Raw genomic sequence first — 20690 nt, forward strand, 5'->3', positions numbered from 1 at the left:
GATTCTGATTCATTTAGTTGGAAAATGGTGATTCTGCACAGTTTGATTGTATCCCAAATCAGGACTGCTATCTTCCACCCCATCTTCCTGGTCTTGGTTGATGTTGGATGTTGAAACCTGTTGGACATAATTTAGCCAATGGTAACCCCCCGTTTTCATCTAGCCAGGTTTCACTTATTCCTAAAATGTCAAGATGCTGTTCGTGAATGACATCATGGATCACTAAAGATTTCTTAGCAGCTGATCTGGCATTCACCAGTATTATAGTTCCAAAGGATGGTCTGGGGGTGCTGGTGGTAGCTTTGGTATGGCAGTGAGGTGATCTTTTAAGCACTGTTATGTAGGTGTTTGACCTCTTCCACTTTTGCCTTCTCTTTGGTTGGTGAAGATTATAGTTTCCTCTCCCTCAAACAACTGGGATCCCCGAGGTCTCTCGGTTTGCTGGGCCAAGGCACATTCTTTTTCACTGGGTGGCACTATAGCCCTAAAAACTCTGAGGATCAGCAATCTTACCAGTTGGCATTGCAGGATTGAAGGCTTTCCCAGTTATTTGAGAGAACAGACCTTTTAAGTTGTAAACTCAGACCAGGCCTGGGAGATCAAAGGCTTCCAGAAATAGAGAAACAACTGACTGTACTTTGCACTTCTGTATGAATTTCTTTGGAGACAGACATAATGCAGAGGGGGTTGATGGTGGACTTTAGTTTTAGCAGAATCAGAATCTTAAAAACAGTTTTGAAGTTAAAATAAAATTTCAACTCACCTAGGGTTACCATCCAGCTTATAATCGAACGAGAAAAACGCCCAAGTTCCGACCTAAATCGGGAGATGGGCGTTTATCTCACAAAAACGAATAACGCGGTATAATCAAAAGCCGAATTTGGGTCGCTTTCAACTGCACTCCGTCGCGGATGCGGACAAAGTGGACGGGGGCGTGTCGAAGGCGTGTCGAAGGCGGAACTGGGGCGTGGTTATCACCCGAACAGAGATGGGCGCCCTTCGCCGATAATGGATGCGTTTGTAGCTAGAATTTAGGGCACTTTTCCTGGACCCTGTTTTTTCACGAATAAGGCCCCAAAAAGTGCCCTAAATGACCAGATTACCCCCAGAGGGAATTGGGGATGACCTCCCCTGACTCCCCCAGTGGTCACTAACCCCCTCCCACCACAAAAAAATGATGTTTCACAACTTTTTATTTTCACCCTCAAATGTCATACCCTCCTCCCAGGCAGCAGTATGCAGGTCCCTGGAGCAGTTGTTAGGGGGTGCAGTGGACGTCAGGCAGGTGGACCCAGGCCCATCCCCCCTACCTGTTACAATTGTGCTGCTTAATGCTTATTAGTCGTCCAACCCCCCCAAACCCACTGTACCCACATGTAGGTGCCCCCCTTCACCCCTTAGGGCTATAGTAATGGTGTAGACTTGTGGGCAGTGGGTTTTGAGGGGGATTTGGGGGGGCTCAACACACAATGGAAGGGTGCTATGCACCTGGGAGCTCTTTTACCTGTTTTTTTGTTTTTGTAAAAGTGCCCCCTAGGGTGCCCGGTTGGTGTCCTGGCATGTGAGGGGGACCAGTGCACTACGAATCCTGGCCCCTCCCACGAACAAATGCCTTGGAGTTATTCGTTTTGAGCTGGGCGCTTTCATTCTCCGTTATCGCTGAAAAGCAAAAACGCCCAGCTCACACATTGGCGAATAAAACATGGGCGTCTATTTTTTTCGTAAATACAGTTTGGTCCGCCCCTTCACGGACCCGTTCTCGGAGATTAACGCCCATGGAGATAGGCGTTTCTGTTCCATTATGCCCCTCCATACGTCCGGATTTACCCGGACATGTCCTCTTTTTGAGGACATGGCCGGGCGTCCGGACAGATTTGGCCAGACTGCCCGTTTGTCTGGATTTCTGGACAAATGGGCTGGCTGGCGGGGGTGGGCGCGGGACTCCCCTACTCTACTCTACTATCCCTGGTGGTCTGGAGGTACCTCTTTGGGGCAGGAAAGAGCCCCCTCTTTCCTGCCCGGAGCGCTGCTGCTAGCTGCCCTGCATACTGTGAGTCCGTCTCTCAGCGTTTCAAAATGGCCGCCGAGAGTTGAAGCAGCCTCGCAAGACTTCAACTCTCGGCGGCCATTTTGAAATGCCGAGAGCCGGACTCACAGGATGCAGGGCAGCTGGCAGCAGCGCTCCAGGCAGGAAAGAGGGGGCTCTTTCCTGCCCGAAGAGGTACCTCTAGACCACCAGGGATAGTAGAGTAAGGGGAGGGGAGATGACAGGGGGAGTGGAGATGACAGGGGGAGGGAAGGTGATGGGGGGAGGAGGGGGTGACTGGGGAGGGGAATATGCATCAGGGGTGGGTCAGGGGGCATTAAAGGGGCGGGGTAGGGGTGTGAAGGGGCGGGGCAAGTGTCCTCTTTTTATGAGGACAAAAAATGGTAACCCTAAACTCACCGATTGTAGTTATGCAGCATTAGCACTTTATACTGCATAACAGCACTATTCTTGCTGGAATACAGCATTTACACAGTGCTAGTATAAGACAGGATACTTTGAATACGCAGCGCTAGTATGAGGCGGGATACTTTGAATGCACACTACTGGTGCAGTTGTTTATTTCCATTACACAACTATAATCATTGTGTATTTGCTGGTACTGACTCCAAGTCTTTGCTCCCAATAAAATTCTGCACTCTACCCTTTGATTTGGATTTTTTTGGTCGCCTCTGCTGTTTGTATGCATTGCAGATAAAGCAGATACACATAAGGTATCTACTGGAGTGGCCATAACTGTTCTCCATTACCTACTGCATTAACTCTTAATGCCTGGTGCAAGGCTGCATGTTGAGTGCAAGGCACAGGCTCCACCCCTTTCTGCATGAGTCTATCATGCTCTATCATTACCATGTTACTCAAGTTCCTTCTGTAATACTAAATGTCTATCTTCTTATATATTTCCACTATTCTTGATGTATCGTAAGCCACATTGAGCCTGCAAAGAGGTGGGAAAATGTGGGATACAAATGCAACAAATAAATAAATAAATAAAATTTAATGCAAGAATTAGTGCATGCTAAGTGTCAAGAAGTATGTGGGTGTGGATGTGCTCGTGCTCTTGCACAGAGATGATGAAGTCTATGAACACGGCAAAACATAGCATGCCCAAGACAATATAACATTGTAGCAATTGCAATCACATTTATAGTCCGCAGTTACCAAAAACAGTTCAAAGTGCACTACAGTAAGACTAAGATCTGGGAATATACAAAATTAAAATCAATTTTGGCACATTAGTCATCTAAATACCGTCGAAAGAAATAGGGTTTTCATGTCTTCCTGAACTGTCCATGATGTTTTTCCATCCTAATCACACTCAGCAGAGAATTCTGGATTTTTGCAGATTGATATGAAATTAAGAGGGAATTGCATTCGTTTATATGTAACATGATCAGCAAAGGTAAAATGAAGTTTTAGCTGATCATCTGAATGAAGACCTTTGCCAGGTGAGGAGACAGACAATATTGACATTTGTGGCAAGGGTGCCAGGCCATGAATAACGTTATATACTAGTACAGATAATTATAATTTAAACAATGCCTTTGCTTCTATTGGCAGCCACTGCAGTTGCTTTAACAAAGGATTAACTCTCTCCCGTTTGTTAACTTGATATATCAGTCTAGCTGAGGTATTTTGTAGAGTTCGCAGTCGCTTTCACAGTCTTTCACATTCACAACATCCCACACAGAGCAAATTACAGTAATCTAATTGACTGAATTGATTGAGGACAGATTATTTTCGTATTCTCTGAAGTTGTTTCAACTTCCAAAAGATCCTTTTACTTAGTGCATTGACACTGTTCTAGAGCACTTGCATCTACTCGGTCTTAGCAACTCATCAGGCTTATTTTCGAAAGAGAAGGATGCCCATCTTTCGACACAAATCGCAAGATGGATTACCTTTTCACAGGGGTCGCCCAAATCAGCATAATCGAAAGCTGATTTTGGCCGTCCCCAACTGCTTTCCGTTGTGGGAACGACCAAAGTTCATGGGGGTGTGTCGGAGACGTAGCAAAGGCGGGACTGGGGCTACTAACCTACAAATGCACTCGATCTGCAGCCCCTCCTTACCTCTCAACCCTCATTTCCCCTTACGTTCCTACCCGTAACCTCCGCTCTCAAGACAACTCCCTCCTTTCAGTACCCTTCTCCACCATCAACAACTCCAGGCTCTGCCCTTTCTGCCTCGCCTCACCCCATGCGTTGAACAAACTCCCTGAGCTCATACGCCAGGCCCCCTCCCTGCCCATCTTCAAATCATTGCTCAAAACCCACCTCTTTAATGTCGCCTTCGGCACCTAACCACTACACCTCTACTCAGGAAATCTAGACTGCCCCAATTTGACATTTCGTCCTTTAGATTGTAAGCTCCTTTGAGCAGGGACCGTCCTTCCTTGTTAATTTGTACAGCGCTGCGTAACCCTAGTAGCGCTCTAGAAATGTTAAGTAGTAGTAGTAGTATGCCTAACACATGGGCGTCCTCGACCCATAATGGAAAACAAAAGGCCATCCCTGACGAGCATTTGGACGACTTTACCTGGTCCAGTTTTTCTTATGGCCAAGGCACAAAAAGGTGCCCAAACTGACCAGATGACTACCTGTATCCATGGTGGTCGAACAGGGTCGTTGGGAGCAGGAGAGCAGCCCCCTCGCTCTTGTCCCTTGTGGCACCGGTCTAAAGTGGCTGCCACAACCTCTCACAGCAGTTTATGATACTTTGTATATATTGTCTAGGCCTGCATAAGCGCCGGCGCCCACCAAACCTTATCCCCCAATATTCAGTGTCGGTACCCGGACATGGCCTGGCACTGAATATCGGGGGATACTTTAGCCAGCAATCGCTTTCCGCCAGCTGAATATCAGGAGGTTTGTTTATTTTTATTAAATTTGATATACCACTTAACTTTTGTGAGAACAAAGCGGTTTGCAATAACCGAAAAGCAGAATAAGGCAAAGGAAAGGAACTCCATTAAAAATGATAGGAAACATACACACAGAGAAAGAAAACCAGCAAGAAACTATAATCAGACAAGAGTTGATTATAGACGATGAATTCGTACCTGTACACTACAGGACTACATTTAAAACTCTATCCTCCACTGCTACTTAAGCGGCTGGAATGGTTGTTGACCGGTTAAATAGCACTTAACTGGCTATCTGCCGATATTCAGCTGGGGATAAATGGCTATCCCCTGCTGAACATCCCCAGTTAGCGGCTAGCAGATAGTCTGTTATATCAGCCAATATAACCGGCTATCTGCTGATTATTAAACCCAGTTTAGCGATCGTATTTGGCCATTGAAACCATGGGATATTTTTGGTGAGTTTAAAGATACCCGGCTAAGTCTGAATATCAACTTAGCCAGGTATCTTTCAACCAGCCAAAAATAAACCAGATATTCAATGCCGGTCACTGGAAGCGGTCCGGCATTGAATATCAGGATTCCGCAGCGGCCGCAGGAGTTAGCCCGGTCTAACTCCTGCGGTCTGAATATCAACCCCTATGTCTGATCTTCAAGGCCCTCAAAGATAATAGACCAAAGTACTTAAAGAACAGGATCTCCCTCTACACACCTCCAAGGTCGCAAAGATTCTCCAAAGGAGTATCCCTAACCACATCCTCTCCAAAGGACATCACGCAATGTGATATACGCCAATGAGCCTTCTCTGGAGTAGCTCCCGCACGCTGGAATGCACTCTCAAAAAGGCTTCACTCAATGCAAGACTATCTGTACTTCAAGAAGCAGGTGAAAGCCTGGCTCTTCTCCTAAGTCTTTGATGGAAGAAGAGACTGACTAGATAGGTCACACACACGAGAACTAACATGGGCTGCACATACTGTAGCAGGACTTCGTACTCTAGCTGAAATTTTCCTGAACCTTTTCTGACTCCATGTGCAATGTTTTCTTAACTTAGTCACCCTTATTTCTAACTCTTGTTTCTCTATCTTACCTGGGTTTTTTTTAAACAACAACAAAAAATTATTGAAATTCGGAAACCAAAATACAACCGGAGGCAAGAAAAAATAGCAGAATACAATTTCAATTTGCCAGCCATTACAAACTTCTATCTTACCTGTTTATATGTTTCACCTCACTTACATCCTATGCTATCAAGACATTTTATTGTGTATTGTGTTGGCATTGTAATATGCCGGTCGTATTAGGTCCAATTAGTTATCTCAAGGGGGGGACCACATGCAAATAATCCACACAAGAAATGTCCCAGCGTTATAACAAACTTATATAATTCTCTTATAATCTTTAACCAAACAGAACCTGGATTTTTGTAAATAATATTTTTTAGACCAGTTAGCAGTGGCTATGTCCCTACATAAATTGTTCAAAGGGATAACAATTTCCACATAAATTCTTCATCAGTCCATTTTTTTCACCATATCTTTGCATATGAAATATTTAAATCTTTTTAATGCAATCATTTTAATGTAATAAGTTTAATGTAGCATACTATACCATACTACACGTATTATTATTTTAAATTTTTTTTACTGTTGTAACGGTCTGTTACAAATGTCCAGTTTATTCTTAATGTATATGGCCTTGGGTGAATTTTTTCAAAAAAAGGCTGTAAATAAATCCTAATGAATAAATACATATATATTCTACATGTAATTATAAAATGTATAAACCTTTTTAACACAAGTATTATAAAGTGATTTACACATTAATAGGAAACAATCTACCAGGTTCATTGAGGCGAGTATATCGGGCCCACTCCTGTCATCTTTGGGTATGCAATGCTTCCTGTCTTTGGTAGGCAACCTGAACCTACTATTAAAACTGTCTGTTTTTCCAGGGTGAGCCCCCAAAGCCCCGCTCTCCTGCCTCTTCTCTGTCTTGTGTGGTCCCGTCCCCTCCTCATCCCAAGAGGCCTCATGTTCATATTCCAGCACTGAACTTCTCCTTCCCGCCATCCCCTGAATAACTCTGTCATGGAACATGCTGGATGTACTGGTTTTAGTCTGACACAGGGCAGAGCTCCCAGCATATTTGCTGCCAATGCTTCAAATGGGAAACAGGACACTTGGAAGGCTGTATTCAAGAGGACAACTTAGCTGCAGTGCAGGAGGCAGCGACAAAGGGACCCCAGAGAAAGATATCGATCTTAAGGATACCAGCCTATATTTCAGAGCAGATGATTCTCCAGTGGGCCTCCCCTCTGAATAAATGCTCTGAAATAGGATTTTACATCTATTAAAAACAACTATGTTAAATGTGATCGTTTCATTCTGCTTTTAAGGGCTAAGCATTGGTTGCCTGTATCTTTGAGGCTTGCCTATAAAATCACTTTATTGACTCAAAATTAAGCAAACGAACCAGCCACTTTTTCTGTTCCACTTACTGATTCCATACACTCTGTTTAGGCTATAAAGATTATCTCATCGATCTTTGCTTACTATACCTTCCTTTTCAGTTATACATTTAGATCAATTTAGACAGGCTACTTTTAGGGGGTCTTTTACTAAACCGCGGTAGCATTTTTAGCTCACGGTAGAAATCAGCTGGTGGTAAATGCTGAGACACCCATTATATTCCTATGGGTAGGGTTACCATATGTCCGGATTTACCCGGACATGTCCTCTTTTTGAGGACATGTCCGGGCGTCCGGACGGGTTTTGCGCCCGTTTGTCCGGATTTCTGGACAAGCGGGTGGCGGGCCTGTCCTAGCCTCCCCTTACTTACTATCTACTGCCCTGGTGGTCTAGTGACCTCTTCGGGGCAGGAAAGAGCCCCCTCTTTCCTGCCCGGAGCGCTGCCCTTGCCCTGCATCCTGTTGCTGTGACGGTCTCGGGATTCAAAATGGCCACCGAGAGTTGAAGCGGCCTCAACTCTGGGTGGCCATTTTGAATCCCGAGACCATCAAAGCAACAGGATGCAGGGCAAGGGCAACGCTCCAGGCAGGAAAGAGGGGGCTCTTTCCTGCCCCGAAGAGGTCACTAGACCACCAGGGCAGTAGATAGTAAGTAAGGGGAGGGGAGGTGATGGGGGGCAGGAGAGGGGAATATGTGACAGGGGGCGGGGTGAGGATGCGAAAGGGGTGTGGGTGGGGCAGGGGCGGGGGCGGGACATCTGTCCTCTTTTTGAGAGGACAAAATATGGTAACCCTACCTATGGGTGTCTCAGCGTTTACTGCCAACTGATTTCTATTGGGAGCTAAAAACACTACAGTAGCTTACTAAAAGACTCCCTTAGAGGGGCATAATCGACCAGAAACGCCTATCTCCATGGGCGTTTATCTCCGAGAACGGGTCCGTGAAGGGGCGGAGTGAACCGTATTTTCAAAAAAAATAGACGCCCATGTGTTATTCGCCAAGGTGTGAGCTGGGCGTTTTTGCTTTTCAGCGATAATGGAAAATGAAATCGCCCAGCTCAAAAACGAATAAATCCAAGGCATTTGTTTGTGGGAGGGGCCAGGATTCATAGTGCACTGGTCCCCCTCACATGCCAGGACACCAACCGGGCACCCTAGGGGGCACTTTTACAAAAACAAAAAAAAAGGTAAAAGAGCTCCCAGGTGCATAGCACCCTTCCCTTGGGTGTTGAGCCCCCCAAATCCCCCTCAAAACCTACTGCCCACAAGTCTACACCATTACTATAGCCCTAAGAGGTGAAGGGGGGCACCTACATGTGGGTACAGTGAGTTTGGGGGGGTTGGACGACTAAGCATTAAGCAGCACAATTGTAACAGGTAGGGGGGGGATGGGCCTGGGTCCACCTGCCTGACGTCCACTGCACCCCCTAACAACTGCTCCAGGGACCTGCATACTGCTGCCAGGGAGGTGGGTATGACATTTGAGGGTGAAAATAAAAAGTTGTGAAACATCATTTTCTTGTGGTGGGAGGGGGTTAGTGACCACTGGGGGAGTCAGGGGAGGTCATCCCCGACTCCCTCTAGGGGTCATCTGGTCATTTAGGGCACTTTTTGGGGCCTTATTCGTGAAAAAACAGGGTCCAGGAAAAGTGCCCTAAATTCTAGCTACAAACGTATCCATTATCGGCGAAAGGCGCCCATCTCTGTTCGGGTGATAACCACGCCCCAGTTCCGCCTTCACCACGCCTCCGACACGCCCCCGTCAACTTTGTCCGCATCCGCGACGGAGTGCAGTTGAAAGCGTCCAAAGTTCGGCTTTCGATTATACCGCTTTATTTGTTTTTGTGAGAAAAACGCCCATCTCCCGATTTAGGTCGGAACTTGGGCGTTTTTCTCGTTCGATTATAAGCAGGTTAGTGTAACTGCACCAACTATATGGAACTCATTACCGGACTATTTACAACAGGAAACCTCTTTAACCAACTGTAAGCAAGGTCTTAAAACATTTCTCTTTCAGGCCTTTAATTTAACCATTATAAATTGTCTTGGCTTAACAACTTTAGATGCCATATGTCGTCAAAGGGGTGGTCTGCTTACGGATCACAGTTTCTATTACTTATGCTTTCACTCTGCTTTTAAAAATTGACCATGTAACTTTATCTTCTTCTTCTTCCTTTTAAATGAATTTAAACTACACAAATTTTGTTTTTATATTGTGTAAACTGCTGGGATGTGTCTGATGGGTGGTATAATCAAAACTAAGGCCCCCTTTAATAAAGCAGCTGCTGGTGAGGTAATGCTGACACAGCTCATTCACTTTGAACGGGCTGTGTCAGCATTCCCGCGCAGCTTTGTAAAAAGGGGTTTAAATAAACTATCACTTGTACCCTGGATCAGGGGTTCTCAACCTAGTCCTCGTGGAGGGGCATAATCGAACGGGACGCCCAAGTTTTCCTGAGGGTGTCATCGCAGGACGTCCTCGCGAAGGAGCGGGGAAACCCGTATTATCGAAACAAGATGGGCGTCCATCTTTCGTTTCGATAATACAGTCGGGGACGCCCAAATCTCAACGTTTAGGTCGTCCTTAGAGATGGTCGTCCCCGGTTTTCAGTGATAATGGAAACCGAGGATGCCCATCTCAAAAACGACCAAATCCAAGCCATTTGGTAATGGGAGGAGCTAGCATTTGTAGTGCACTGGTCCCCCTCACATGCCAGGACACCAACCGGGCACACTAGGGGGCACTGCTGTGGACTTCACAAATTGCTCCCAGGTGAATAGCTCCCTTACCTTGTGTGCTGAGCCCCCCCCCCAAAAAAAACCCAAAACCCACTCCCCACAACTGTACAACACTACCATAGCCCTAAGGGGTGAAGGGGGGCACCTACATGTGGGTACAGTGGGTTTGTGGTGGGTTTTGAAGGGCTCATATTTACCACCACAAGTGGGGGGGGGGGGATGGGCCTGGGTCCGCCTGCCTGAAGTGCACTGCACCCACTAAAACTGCTCCAGGGACCTACATACTGCTGTCAGGGAGCTGGGTATGACATTTGAGGCTGGCATAGAGGCTGGCAAAAAATATTTTAAAAGTTTTTTTTGAGGGTGGGAGAGGGTTAGTGACCACTAGGGGAGTAAGGGGAGGTCATCCCGATTCCCTCCGGTGGTCATCTGGTCAGTTCGGGCACCTTTTTTAGGCTTGGTCACAAGAAAAAATGGACCAAGTAAAGTCAGCCAAGTGCTCGTCAGGGACGCCCTTCTTTTTTCCATTATCGGCCGAGGACGCCCATGTGTTAGGCACGCCCCAGTCCCGCCTTCGCTATGCTTCCGACACGCCCTCGTGAACTTTGGTCATCCCCGCGACGGAAAGCAGTTGAGGACGCTCAAAATCGGATTTCAATTATGCCGATTTGGGCGACCCTGGGAGAAGGACGTCCATCTCTCGATTTGTGTCGAAAGATGGGCGCCCTTCTCTTTTGAAAATAAGCCTGATAGCCAGTCAGGTTTTCAGGACACCCACAATGGCATGTATGACATAAATTTACATGCACTACTTCCATTCTATGCAAATCTGCCACGGTTTTGTTTTACAGTGGAAGGTGACTGCGGAGCACTTTGCTATGCTGCACCCCTATAGGACTGCTGTTATGACAATCGAAATATGACAACATATAATTTGCTGATTTGAAAGATACCTCTGACGAAGATTGTCGAAACACGGCCTGTGTTGTATCATTCTTTCAGCATTTTTTTTGAAGAATAAACTTTGGTCACCCTGAACATTGTGGTTGGCTTCCCCCACTTTTTTGTTTTGTATCCTGAAAACCTGACTGGCTAGGGGTGTCCCAATGATTGGGTCAAGAACTCTTGCTCTGGAGGGATCCATTTAGAATAAATTGCCCAGCACCAGTATCTCTTAGCTCAGTGGTTCCCAAACCTGGTCCTAGAAACACCCCAGCCAGTCAGATTTTCAGGATATCCACAATGAATATTCATGAGAGAGATTTGCATGCACTGCCTCCACTGCATGCAAATCTCTCTCATAAATATTCATTGTGGATATCCTGAAAACCTGATTGTTGGGGTGCCTCCAGGACCATAGGCGGTCCGTGGCCCAATGGTTTAGAGAGGCTAAAGGGGGTGGGGTTAGGGACGGGGCCAGGGGCAGAGCTTACATCCATAATTGTCTGACAACACACAAAAAAATAAGTAAAAATAAAATAGTCACAATTAATATCTTTTATTAAATTTAGATATTAGATATGTATCATATGTCAAAGAATAAAGTCGGGGAGCTGAGTCAGGAGGGAAGGAGCCCTGCCCTTGTGGGGGCAGTAGGGGAAGGTTACGGTTGGGCTGGGGAGGCTTAGCCTCTCCAGGCCTCCTATACGGGGAACCACTTAGCTGAAGGTTCATGACACCAGTCTTTCTTTCTTTCTTTCTTTCTTTCTTTCTTTCTTTCTTTCTTTCTTTCTTTCTTTCTTTCTATCCTGTATTTTAAAGAGTCTTCTGATCTTACTGATACTGTACTGTTTTTTATTTTTTAACTTTTCTTTCACTCAAACTTTACTATTGACATTGGCATTCTTTTTGATCTGTTTCAGTTTTAAATTTGTTTTTATATTGTACCACACAAATACTCCAAACATTTTGGAGTTTTTTTTCACTGTTTCTTTTTTCCTCTAAATCTTTCTACCCTGTACTAATCAAAAAAATGTATTGTTAGTCCAATAAAAAAAGGTATCATCTTATTTTCTTTTCTATGTTTTGATTTATTTCTATTTATTCCCCTAAATAGAAACCAATGATAGAAATGGTGCTCCATATAAGAGAATATTAAGAGAAACGCTATTGGGAGTTCTGAGGTTTCCTTTTATAAATGATTTGTTTTAAGTGTTTTGCAGATTGTCCCTTTACAAGCAGGCTTATATTTTTATATTTTACACCACTTTGTGATTGTTTTTCAGGAAGAGCAGTTTAGCAAATAAAACTAACCATAAACCATAAAACATCAAGCCCATAAAGAAATCCACCTCTTGGACCGTTTCATATGAATCTATCATTGGCACAAAACCCCAGATTCTATATAGCACACCTAGATATCCTCGACAAAATTGGTGCAGATTCTATAACAATGCATGCAACTTATGAGTGTTGATAACATCACTTAACAAACAATAATGAGCACTAATTAGCACAGATTAGAATTTAGACACTCAACTCGCTAACTGTATTCTGTAACAATCACTCTTATTTTCGAAACAGAAGGGCGCCCATCTTTCGACACAAATCAGGAGATGGGTGCCCTTCTCACAAGGCCGCCCAAATCGGCATAATCGAAAGCCGGTTTTTTGACACCCTCGACAGCTTTCCGTCGTGGGAATGACCAAAGTTCGCGGGGGCGTGTTGGCAGGGTAGTAAAGGCGGGACTGGGGCATGATTAGGAGATGGGCGTCCTCGGCCGATAATGGAAAAAAGAAGGGCGTCCCTGATGAGCACTTGGCCGACTTTACTTGGTCCATTTTTTTTCATGACCAAGCCGCGAAATGATGACCGAACTGAGCAGATGACCTCCGGAGGGAATCGGGGATGACCTCCCCTTACTCCCCCCCCAGTGGTCACTAACCCCCTCCCACCATAAAAAACAGGTTAAAAATACTTTTTTGCCAGCCTCAAATGCCATACTCGGGTCCATTGTAGCAGTATACAGGTCCCTGGAGCAGTTTTAGTGGGTGCAGTGTACTTTAGGCAGGCGGACCTGGGGGGTGGGGGTTTGGGGGGCTCAGCACCCAAGGTAAGGAAGCTATGCACCTGGGAGCAATTTCTGAAGTCCACTGCAGTGCCCCCTAGGGTGCCCGGTTGGTGTCCTGGCATGTGAGGGGGACCAGTGCACTACAAATGCTGGCTCCTCCCACGACCAAATGGCTTGGATTTGGCCGTTTTTGAGATGGAAGTTCTTAGTTTCCATTATCAGCGAAAACCAAGGTCGGCCATCTCCAAGGGTGGCCATCTCTAAGGTCGACCCAAATGTTGAGATTTGGGCGTCCCCGTAAAGGGGCATCCCTGACCGTATTATCGAAACAAGATGGGCGTCCATATTTCGTTTCGATAATACGGTCAGGGATGCCCCTTTACGGGGCCATCCTTAGAGATGGGCGCCCCCGTTCAATCATGCCCCTCAATGTGTGCCGAAATTCTAACACATGCAGGTAAAAAGGGGCATGGTTATAGGTGGGAAAATGGGCATTTTGTGGGCATTCCAAAATTTACATGCCTAGTTATAGAATATGGATACGTGTAGATTTAGGTGCTGAAATACCAACTAAGCATGTTCTATAATGGCGCCGATTATAGAATACGCTTAGTCGGCACTGATTGCGGTGCCAATTTTTTAGGCGCCATATATAGAATCTCCCCCAAAGTGTGAATTAAACAGTTATGTTGAGTTCTTCTCTTCCCAAAATGTCAAACCCACCCAGGTCAGAGTGAGAAAAGATTTTGGAACCACGGTATGATGTATCTCAGTTTCTGTGAGCGTGCCGACTGTCTCACTAGATATACAGAAGACAGAAGTACATATTAAAAATGGTATGGTATGAAGGTCTGTGGGTATATTTGAGGGGACTGGAGTTTTATTGGGGGTGGATCAAATGGTTAGAGCAGTGGGCTGAGAACCAGGGAAGCCGGGTTCAAATCCCACCGTAGCTCCATGTGACCTTGGGCAAGCCCCTTAACCTTCCACTGCCTTAGGTGCATACTTAAGATCGTGATCCTTCAAGGGAAAATCCCGACTGTACACGAATGCCTTGACCTAAAACTGAAAAAAGGTGTCACCTAAATCCAAATAAGACAAATACATGTATATTATGGTTACTATGTAGCCTGTAAGCTCTTGATTTTAATGAGAAAGATGGCATAGAAAAGGTGTTAAAGAAGTAAACATTGTAGCACTGGAGCACTGAGAAAGATTTTCTAGGCCTTCTGAAGTACCTGATACCTGGTTGGACAAACTGAGCTTATCTACTTCTAAATGTTAGTACATTACAGGGCTGGGAAAATGCGTGGTCTCTTACCCTCACAAGACGAGCTCTCTTCACCAGATCATTGAGCTTCCTCAGTGCCGAGTTCCGGGGCAGGTTCTGGATATCCTGGAACAGATCTTGCTCCTCCAGCTCAAAGAGGTGCCGGTTATCAGAAATGAGAAGGGGTTCAGACCAGAAGGACCCAATGTAGACCCTGAGCACCTCGGGGGTATTAAACACTTTCCCCAAGGACCACATCAGAGCCCCATAGACTCTCATCAACTGCTGGGTTTCCACCATGTCCGCCTTGTTCAGCACCACTCGGATCTTGTCCTCGTTACCCTTCAGGGCTCGGATGGCCTCTGAGAATTCATCTGAGATCTCCAGCTTGTGGGCGTCAAAGAGCAGGATGATCCGATCAACACGCTCCGCAAACCACTGCAACACCGCTGGGAAGTCATAGCCTGCAGGAGCAAAAGAAGGTAGCTAAGAGCCTGAATTTCCCTGAGATTGTGGGATCTCCTGCTGCCTGCCCTGAATCTGTGAGATCCCCCCTTCACCTAGCTCTGAATCTTCACTGTGGTACATTCTGCAGTGAGATCCCTCCTGTACCCAGCTCTGAGTCTCCAGTGTGGGAAATTTTGCAGCCTGCCCTGAAACTGTGAGATCCCCTGGCACCCAGCCCTGAATCTGCAAGATCTGGTATGGGATATCCACAGTGTGCCCCCCCCCCACCAGCCCTTCACCTAGCTCTGAGTCTACAATGTGGGGAAATTCTGCAGCCTGCCCTGATTCTGTGAGATCTCTGGAAACTCAATACTACACATCTAAGAGTGACATATATAATAAGTGTTAGTGCTGGGAGTCTCCTGGAATATTCATCTCTGCCCTATCTATCAGTCACAGCCCTGCCGGGCCTACAAGAGTCTCTGATGTATGCCAGAGACAGTCTCACTTTTACTGACTACATGAATTCTGTACCAATGACTGTACACAGCACTGCACAATTCTCCTTCACAAGGATGCTGTAGAGTTAATAATAACCATTTGCGTGGGCTTGAAAACAGAGGTCCACATCTTGTTCTTTGTAGTTCCTCTGCTCATCACGCTCCTTTTCAATTCTGACAAACTCCACTGGATGTCAGCCAGTATTCCTTCCCCTCCTCTCCCTCTTCTCTTGCCAACCTAAAGCTTTCAGCTCTGTCAAAGTACCAAAAATGGAAACAAAATCGTTCCCTTGGAATGTCCAAGAGACCCGGCTTCGACATTGTTCTGCCACATTACTAAAGACATAGAATAAATAGTGCAGTGAAGGCAAGGTCAGCACAAAGCTTGGAGCTTCTGTGTCACAAAACTTTGTCCCCTAGGTAAAGAATAGAAATGGGAAAAGTCTAGTTCTGAACCAGAAGCTTACAAATAAGCAATTATTCAGGCCTTACCTCTGCAGTAGAGAGGACAAACTGACACACCCACATATATAAATAGAACGAAATTCAGTAAATGACGCCCAAATTTGGATGCTGAAAAAATGCACGTTAAGTGCTGTTCTATAAAGGGCACTCAAAGTTGGGTGCTGTTTATAGAATCACAGCTAACTTTTAGGCGTGAGGATTTACACCAGGGGCGTAGCCAGGCTTCGGCGGGAGGGGAGTCAAGAGCCCGAGGTGAGGGGGCACATTTTAGCCCCCCCCGGCCCCGCTGACCCCCCTCCCCCGCCATTGCTGAACCCCCCCATTACCAATTTTGACCCCCCCCCGCCGACGACCCTCTCGACCCCCCCCTCCCGCCGTCGCCTACCTTTGCTGGAGGGGGACCCCAACCCCCACCAGCCAAGCCGAGGTTCTCTTCTTCCCAATCCCACACAAGGCTTCATTCTAGTCTGATGTCCTGCACGTTGTACGTGCAGGACGTCAGACTAGAACGAAGCCTTGCGCGGGATTGGGAAGAAGAGGTCCTCGGCTCGGCTGGCGGGGGTTGGGGTCCCCCACCAGCAAAGGTAGGCAACGGCAGGTTGGCGGGTCGAGAAGGTTGTCGGCAGGGGGTCCAGGGGCAAATCTACGTGGCCCCATACTGGCTACGCCACTGATTTACACCATAAATTAGGCGCAGATTTCCCAAATTCTGTAATACTGAGCACATCTTTAGTGAATACCCTGGACCTGCCCATGACACTCCCACGGCACCCCAACATAATAGCCTGGACAAAATAGCCCTTCACAAAAACATGAAGTATAGTAAAAACTCCGTCTCCCTCCCTCTGGGGGTCCAGCATCTCTTCTCCCCCTCTATTCCTCACTCTTTCATCTGCGCTCTCTCTTCCTTCAACTACCTCTGATACCAATACTGATATTTGCTTATATTTCGCACAACCATGAAGTTCAATGCGGATTACATCAGTTATAACACATACACCCAAGCCCAAAAGATTTAGGGGCCCTTTTACTAAGCCACGTAAGCATTTCAAAATGGAGTTACTGCCCAGCTACCGCGTGGCTGTTGTGGTACTTTCATTTTTGGCGCATGTCCGATACACACGTCCGAAAAATATTTCGGACACACGTATCGGATGTGCACCAAGTGGCATTTGACGCACGTAGGTCATTACCGCCCGGTTACTGCGTGAGACTTTATCGTTAGGTCAATGGCTGGCGGTAAGGTCTCAGACTCAGACCCAAAATGGAAACGCAACAATTTTGATTTTGCCGCACATCCATTTTGGGCAAAAATTTTAAAAAGTCATTTCTGCAGGCGCGCTGAAAAATGGATGTGTGTGCGCCCAAAACAGGCCATTTTTTAGCTTACCTTAGTAAAAGGACCCCTTAGAAGCCTAAAAGTAAGAAATGCTGTAATTAATACATAGCCAACCCTACATTAATCAAAATATTGTTTTAAACAGAAACATTTTCAACTGTTTTGTAAAGGCCAAATGAGCTAGAATGGTTCTAATCTCAGGTGGAAGAGAATTCCAAATCTGAGCTGCCAAATACTGGAAGGTAGCTGAAAAAATCAATGTAGAGTGAATACCTAATGCGTAAGGAAACTGTAGTAGCAAAGGGTTTCTAGAAGAAACATTCTTAGATCTAGGCACTAAACCGATCAAATCTGTCATATAGAGCGGAGAATCCCCATAAAGTATCTTCAACACAAATGTGCACAGTTTAAAATGGAGTCGGGCCTTGATCAGGAGCCAATATAATTCAACCAACAGAGGAGAAGCCCCACCCCTGCATTCTATCATCTCTGTCCCTCTACCCCTTTCCTGCATTTTGGCATCTCTCTCCCTTTCTCCCCTTCCCATGGTCTGGAAATGCATCTGTTACCCTTCCTTCCCACCCATCTCCCAACGTAGTCCAGCATGTCTTCCTCTTCCTCCTGTCTGCCCTGCATAGTCTGGTATCTTCTGCCCCCCCCCCCCCACGACAATCCTTCAATGTTTAGGGTTACCATATTTTGTCCCCCCAAAAGGAGGACACATGCCCCACTCCCTTTCACGCCCAACCCCACCCCTTTCACACCCTCGCTCTGCCCCCTGTCACATTTTCCCCTCCCCCCTGTCACACACCCCATCACTCCCCCTCCCCATCACCCCCCTCCCCTTACCTTACTACTGCCCTGGTGGTCTAGTGACCTCTTCGGGGCAGGAAAGAGCCCCTCTTTCCTGCCCTGCATGCATCCTTCCTGTTCCTGATCTCGGCGCCGATTCAAAATGGCCGCCGAGAGTTGAAGTCTTGCAAGGTCACTTCAACTCTCAGCGGCCATTTTGAATCAGCGCCGAGATCAGGAACAGGAAGGATGCATGCAGGGCAGCGCTCCGGGCAGAAAAGAGGGGGCTCTTTCCTGCCCCGAAGGCAGAAGAGGTCACTAGACCACCAGGGCAGTAGTAAGTTAAGGGAGGGGAGGCTAGCAATCTGCCCGTTTGTCCAGATTTCCGCCCCCCAGCCTGCCCGTTTGACCAGAAATCCAGACAAACGGGCAGATTGGCAAAACCCACCCAGTTGCCCGGACATGTCCTCAAAAAGAGGACATGTCCGGGTAAATCCGGACATATGGTAACCCTATCAATGTTCCTGTGGGCCACCAGCAGTGTCAACAAGCTGCTTTGGCTGGCTCCAGAGCGTTTTCTCTGTTGTATCCTGTATACGCGGACATAGGAAGTTGTATAAGATGAGGTGGGACACGATAGAGGGAACGCTTCTGGGGCCGGCCGAAGCAGCTTGTTTTCCTTGCTGATGCTGCTGGTGCCCACAGGAATGTTGGAGGGTCACTGGGGGAGGGGAGGGGAGAAGGTGAGAGATATACCGGAGCATGCAGGGCATGCAACAGGAAGAGGGAGACATTCCGGTCAGTAAGCACTAAAATTGGGGTGGCAAAAGGAAGACATACCTCGGCTCAGAGCAGCAGCGGGACTCAGAAAGACACACAGTTGCAGGAGCAGGAGGAGAACCGGTAAAATACTCAGAGATGGGCCCCTTTGTCAGGGGGCTTATTTGTTGGGGTCCAAATTATGGGCAGGCCCTTTTGTCATGGCCTGATTTCTCAGGGGACTTTTTGTCTGTTTTTTTTTTTGGGCGGGGGGGGGGGGCTATTTTGTGTTGGAGCCTTTTTGTCAGGGCTAATTTGACCATGTACCTACCCCCTTCCATGGCCACAACCCCTTTTCAGCTGCAAGCTCAAAAATTTACACGCGCATCTTTATAGCATAGCACCCAGAAAGATGCGCATGTAAATCCAAGTGGTTGCCATTTAACATCAATAATTAATTGTTAGTGTCCAATTATTGGCACTAATAGGCTTGATACTCAATTAAATTGCACGCACAATTTTGAGTGCCATATATAGAATTTGGGGGAAGGAGTCAATTCAAGAAAGGTCACCTAAAGTTAGGCACCAACCTATCTCGCACTAAGTGTGAATTCTGTCACAAAAATTATGCACATAATTGTCATTCTAGAATACTAGTGTAAGTTGGCACAAACATTTGAGCTATGTCATTAGCAGGGGTAAATGAATGCGCCTAAACGCATGCTTAGTTTCTCTATAATCAAACATGCACGCGACAAGAAGGAAGCAGGGCAGGCAGGAGAAACGCTTCAGCTGGTGGGAGTTGGGGACCCCCGCCAGCCAAACCGGGGGCCCTGGATCTATTTTGGGGGGGCCCAGGCCCCCCATGGCCTACTGTAGTTATGCCACTGGCCCCACCCATGCCAATCCCATGTGCATGCCCCCTTGCAATTGCGCAAGACATAAATAGAATAGGGACTAAGTGCAGTTACACGCATTAATCCCAATTATTGATCGTTAGAGCCAAATAAGGCCTAATTAATGGTGTCACGTGCATAACTGCTAGTATTCTATAACCTAGGTGTGCAAAATTGTGCACAAGCCCCCAGATTCTATAAACAGTGTGTAAAGTTGTGCAGACAAATCTGCATACATAGCCGATTTGCGCGCACGACTTAATTATTTAACACGTTATTCAGCACCAATAATTGGCCAATAACAATTAGCACTAATTGGCACTAATTAGAATTTTGGCATGCAACTTTCTAAGCATACCTTGTAAAGTGGTGCACACAAATTCTAATGCGTAGATCACAAAAGGGGCGTGGGCATGGGAGGGGCATGGGCATTCCTGAAAATTACACGCGCTGTTACAGAATATGCCCGATCTGCGCCTAAATAAGACATAGCCATTTACACCAGGTTTTAGTTGGCGTAAATGTCTGTGCCTAAGCTTTAGTCGCGGCACGACCGCTACGTGTATTGTATAAACCGCTCCTAACTTTAGGCGAGGTTTATGGAATAGCACTAAGCGTGGGGTTTTTTCGGCGGTGATTTCTTTTGGCGCCACATATAGAATCTGGCCCAAGGCGTGAAAATTTGTGCACACGATTATGGAATGAGGGGAAAAGGGGGCAATTCTACCAAGGTTGCCCAAATTTGGGCACTAAAATGCAGGGTCCTGAGCGCGAATTCTATAACATCATCCGGGTGCCCAGATTCCATGACAGAATAGAACATTTAGGTGCCATCACTTGCGCCATTTAAAAGGCAGGCGTAAATGTGGGCGGGGTAAGTGTTGCACTTTATTATTATTATTATTATCATAGCAGCATTTATATCCCACATTTTCCAAACATGTTTGGTTCAATGTGGCTTACAAAAGAAGATGTAGAGAGTTACATTGTGGATGTACAGGGGTAAATCGTTACACTTAAGACGATCAATAGAGTTACAGGTGGGCTGAACAGTAGGTAATCATTGTGAGCGATTCAATAGCATAGAAGGGGA

The 20690-nt window shown here is 46.4% G+C and overlaps 1 protein-coding gene across 1 annotated transcript in view; it reads right to left on the reverse strand.

Moving 5' to 3' along the window:
* Positions 1-20690, reverse strand: part of EHD2 (EH domain containing 2) — a 112680-nt gene that overhangs the window by 34302 nt on the left and 57688 nt on the right. Inside the window, exon 3 of the mRNA XM_030217370.1 lies at positions 14451-14863. Within this exon, the coding sequence (XP_030073230.1) occupies positions 14451-14863 (413 nt within the window). The remainder of the gene's footprint in view (positions 1-14450; positions 14864-20690) is intronic.

Source organism: Microcaecilia unicolor, chromosome 11, assembly GCF_901765095.1.
Source record: "Microcaecilia unicolor chromosome 11, aMicUni1.1, whole genome shotgun sequence".
In the NCBI taxonomy this organism is placed as follows: domain Eukaryota; kingdom Metazoa; phylum Chordata; class Amphibia; order Gymnophiona; family Siphonopidae; genus Microcaecilia; species Microcaecilia unicolor.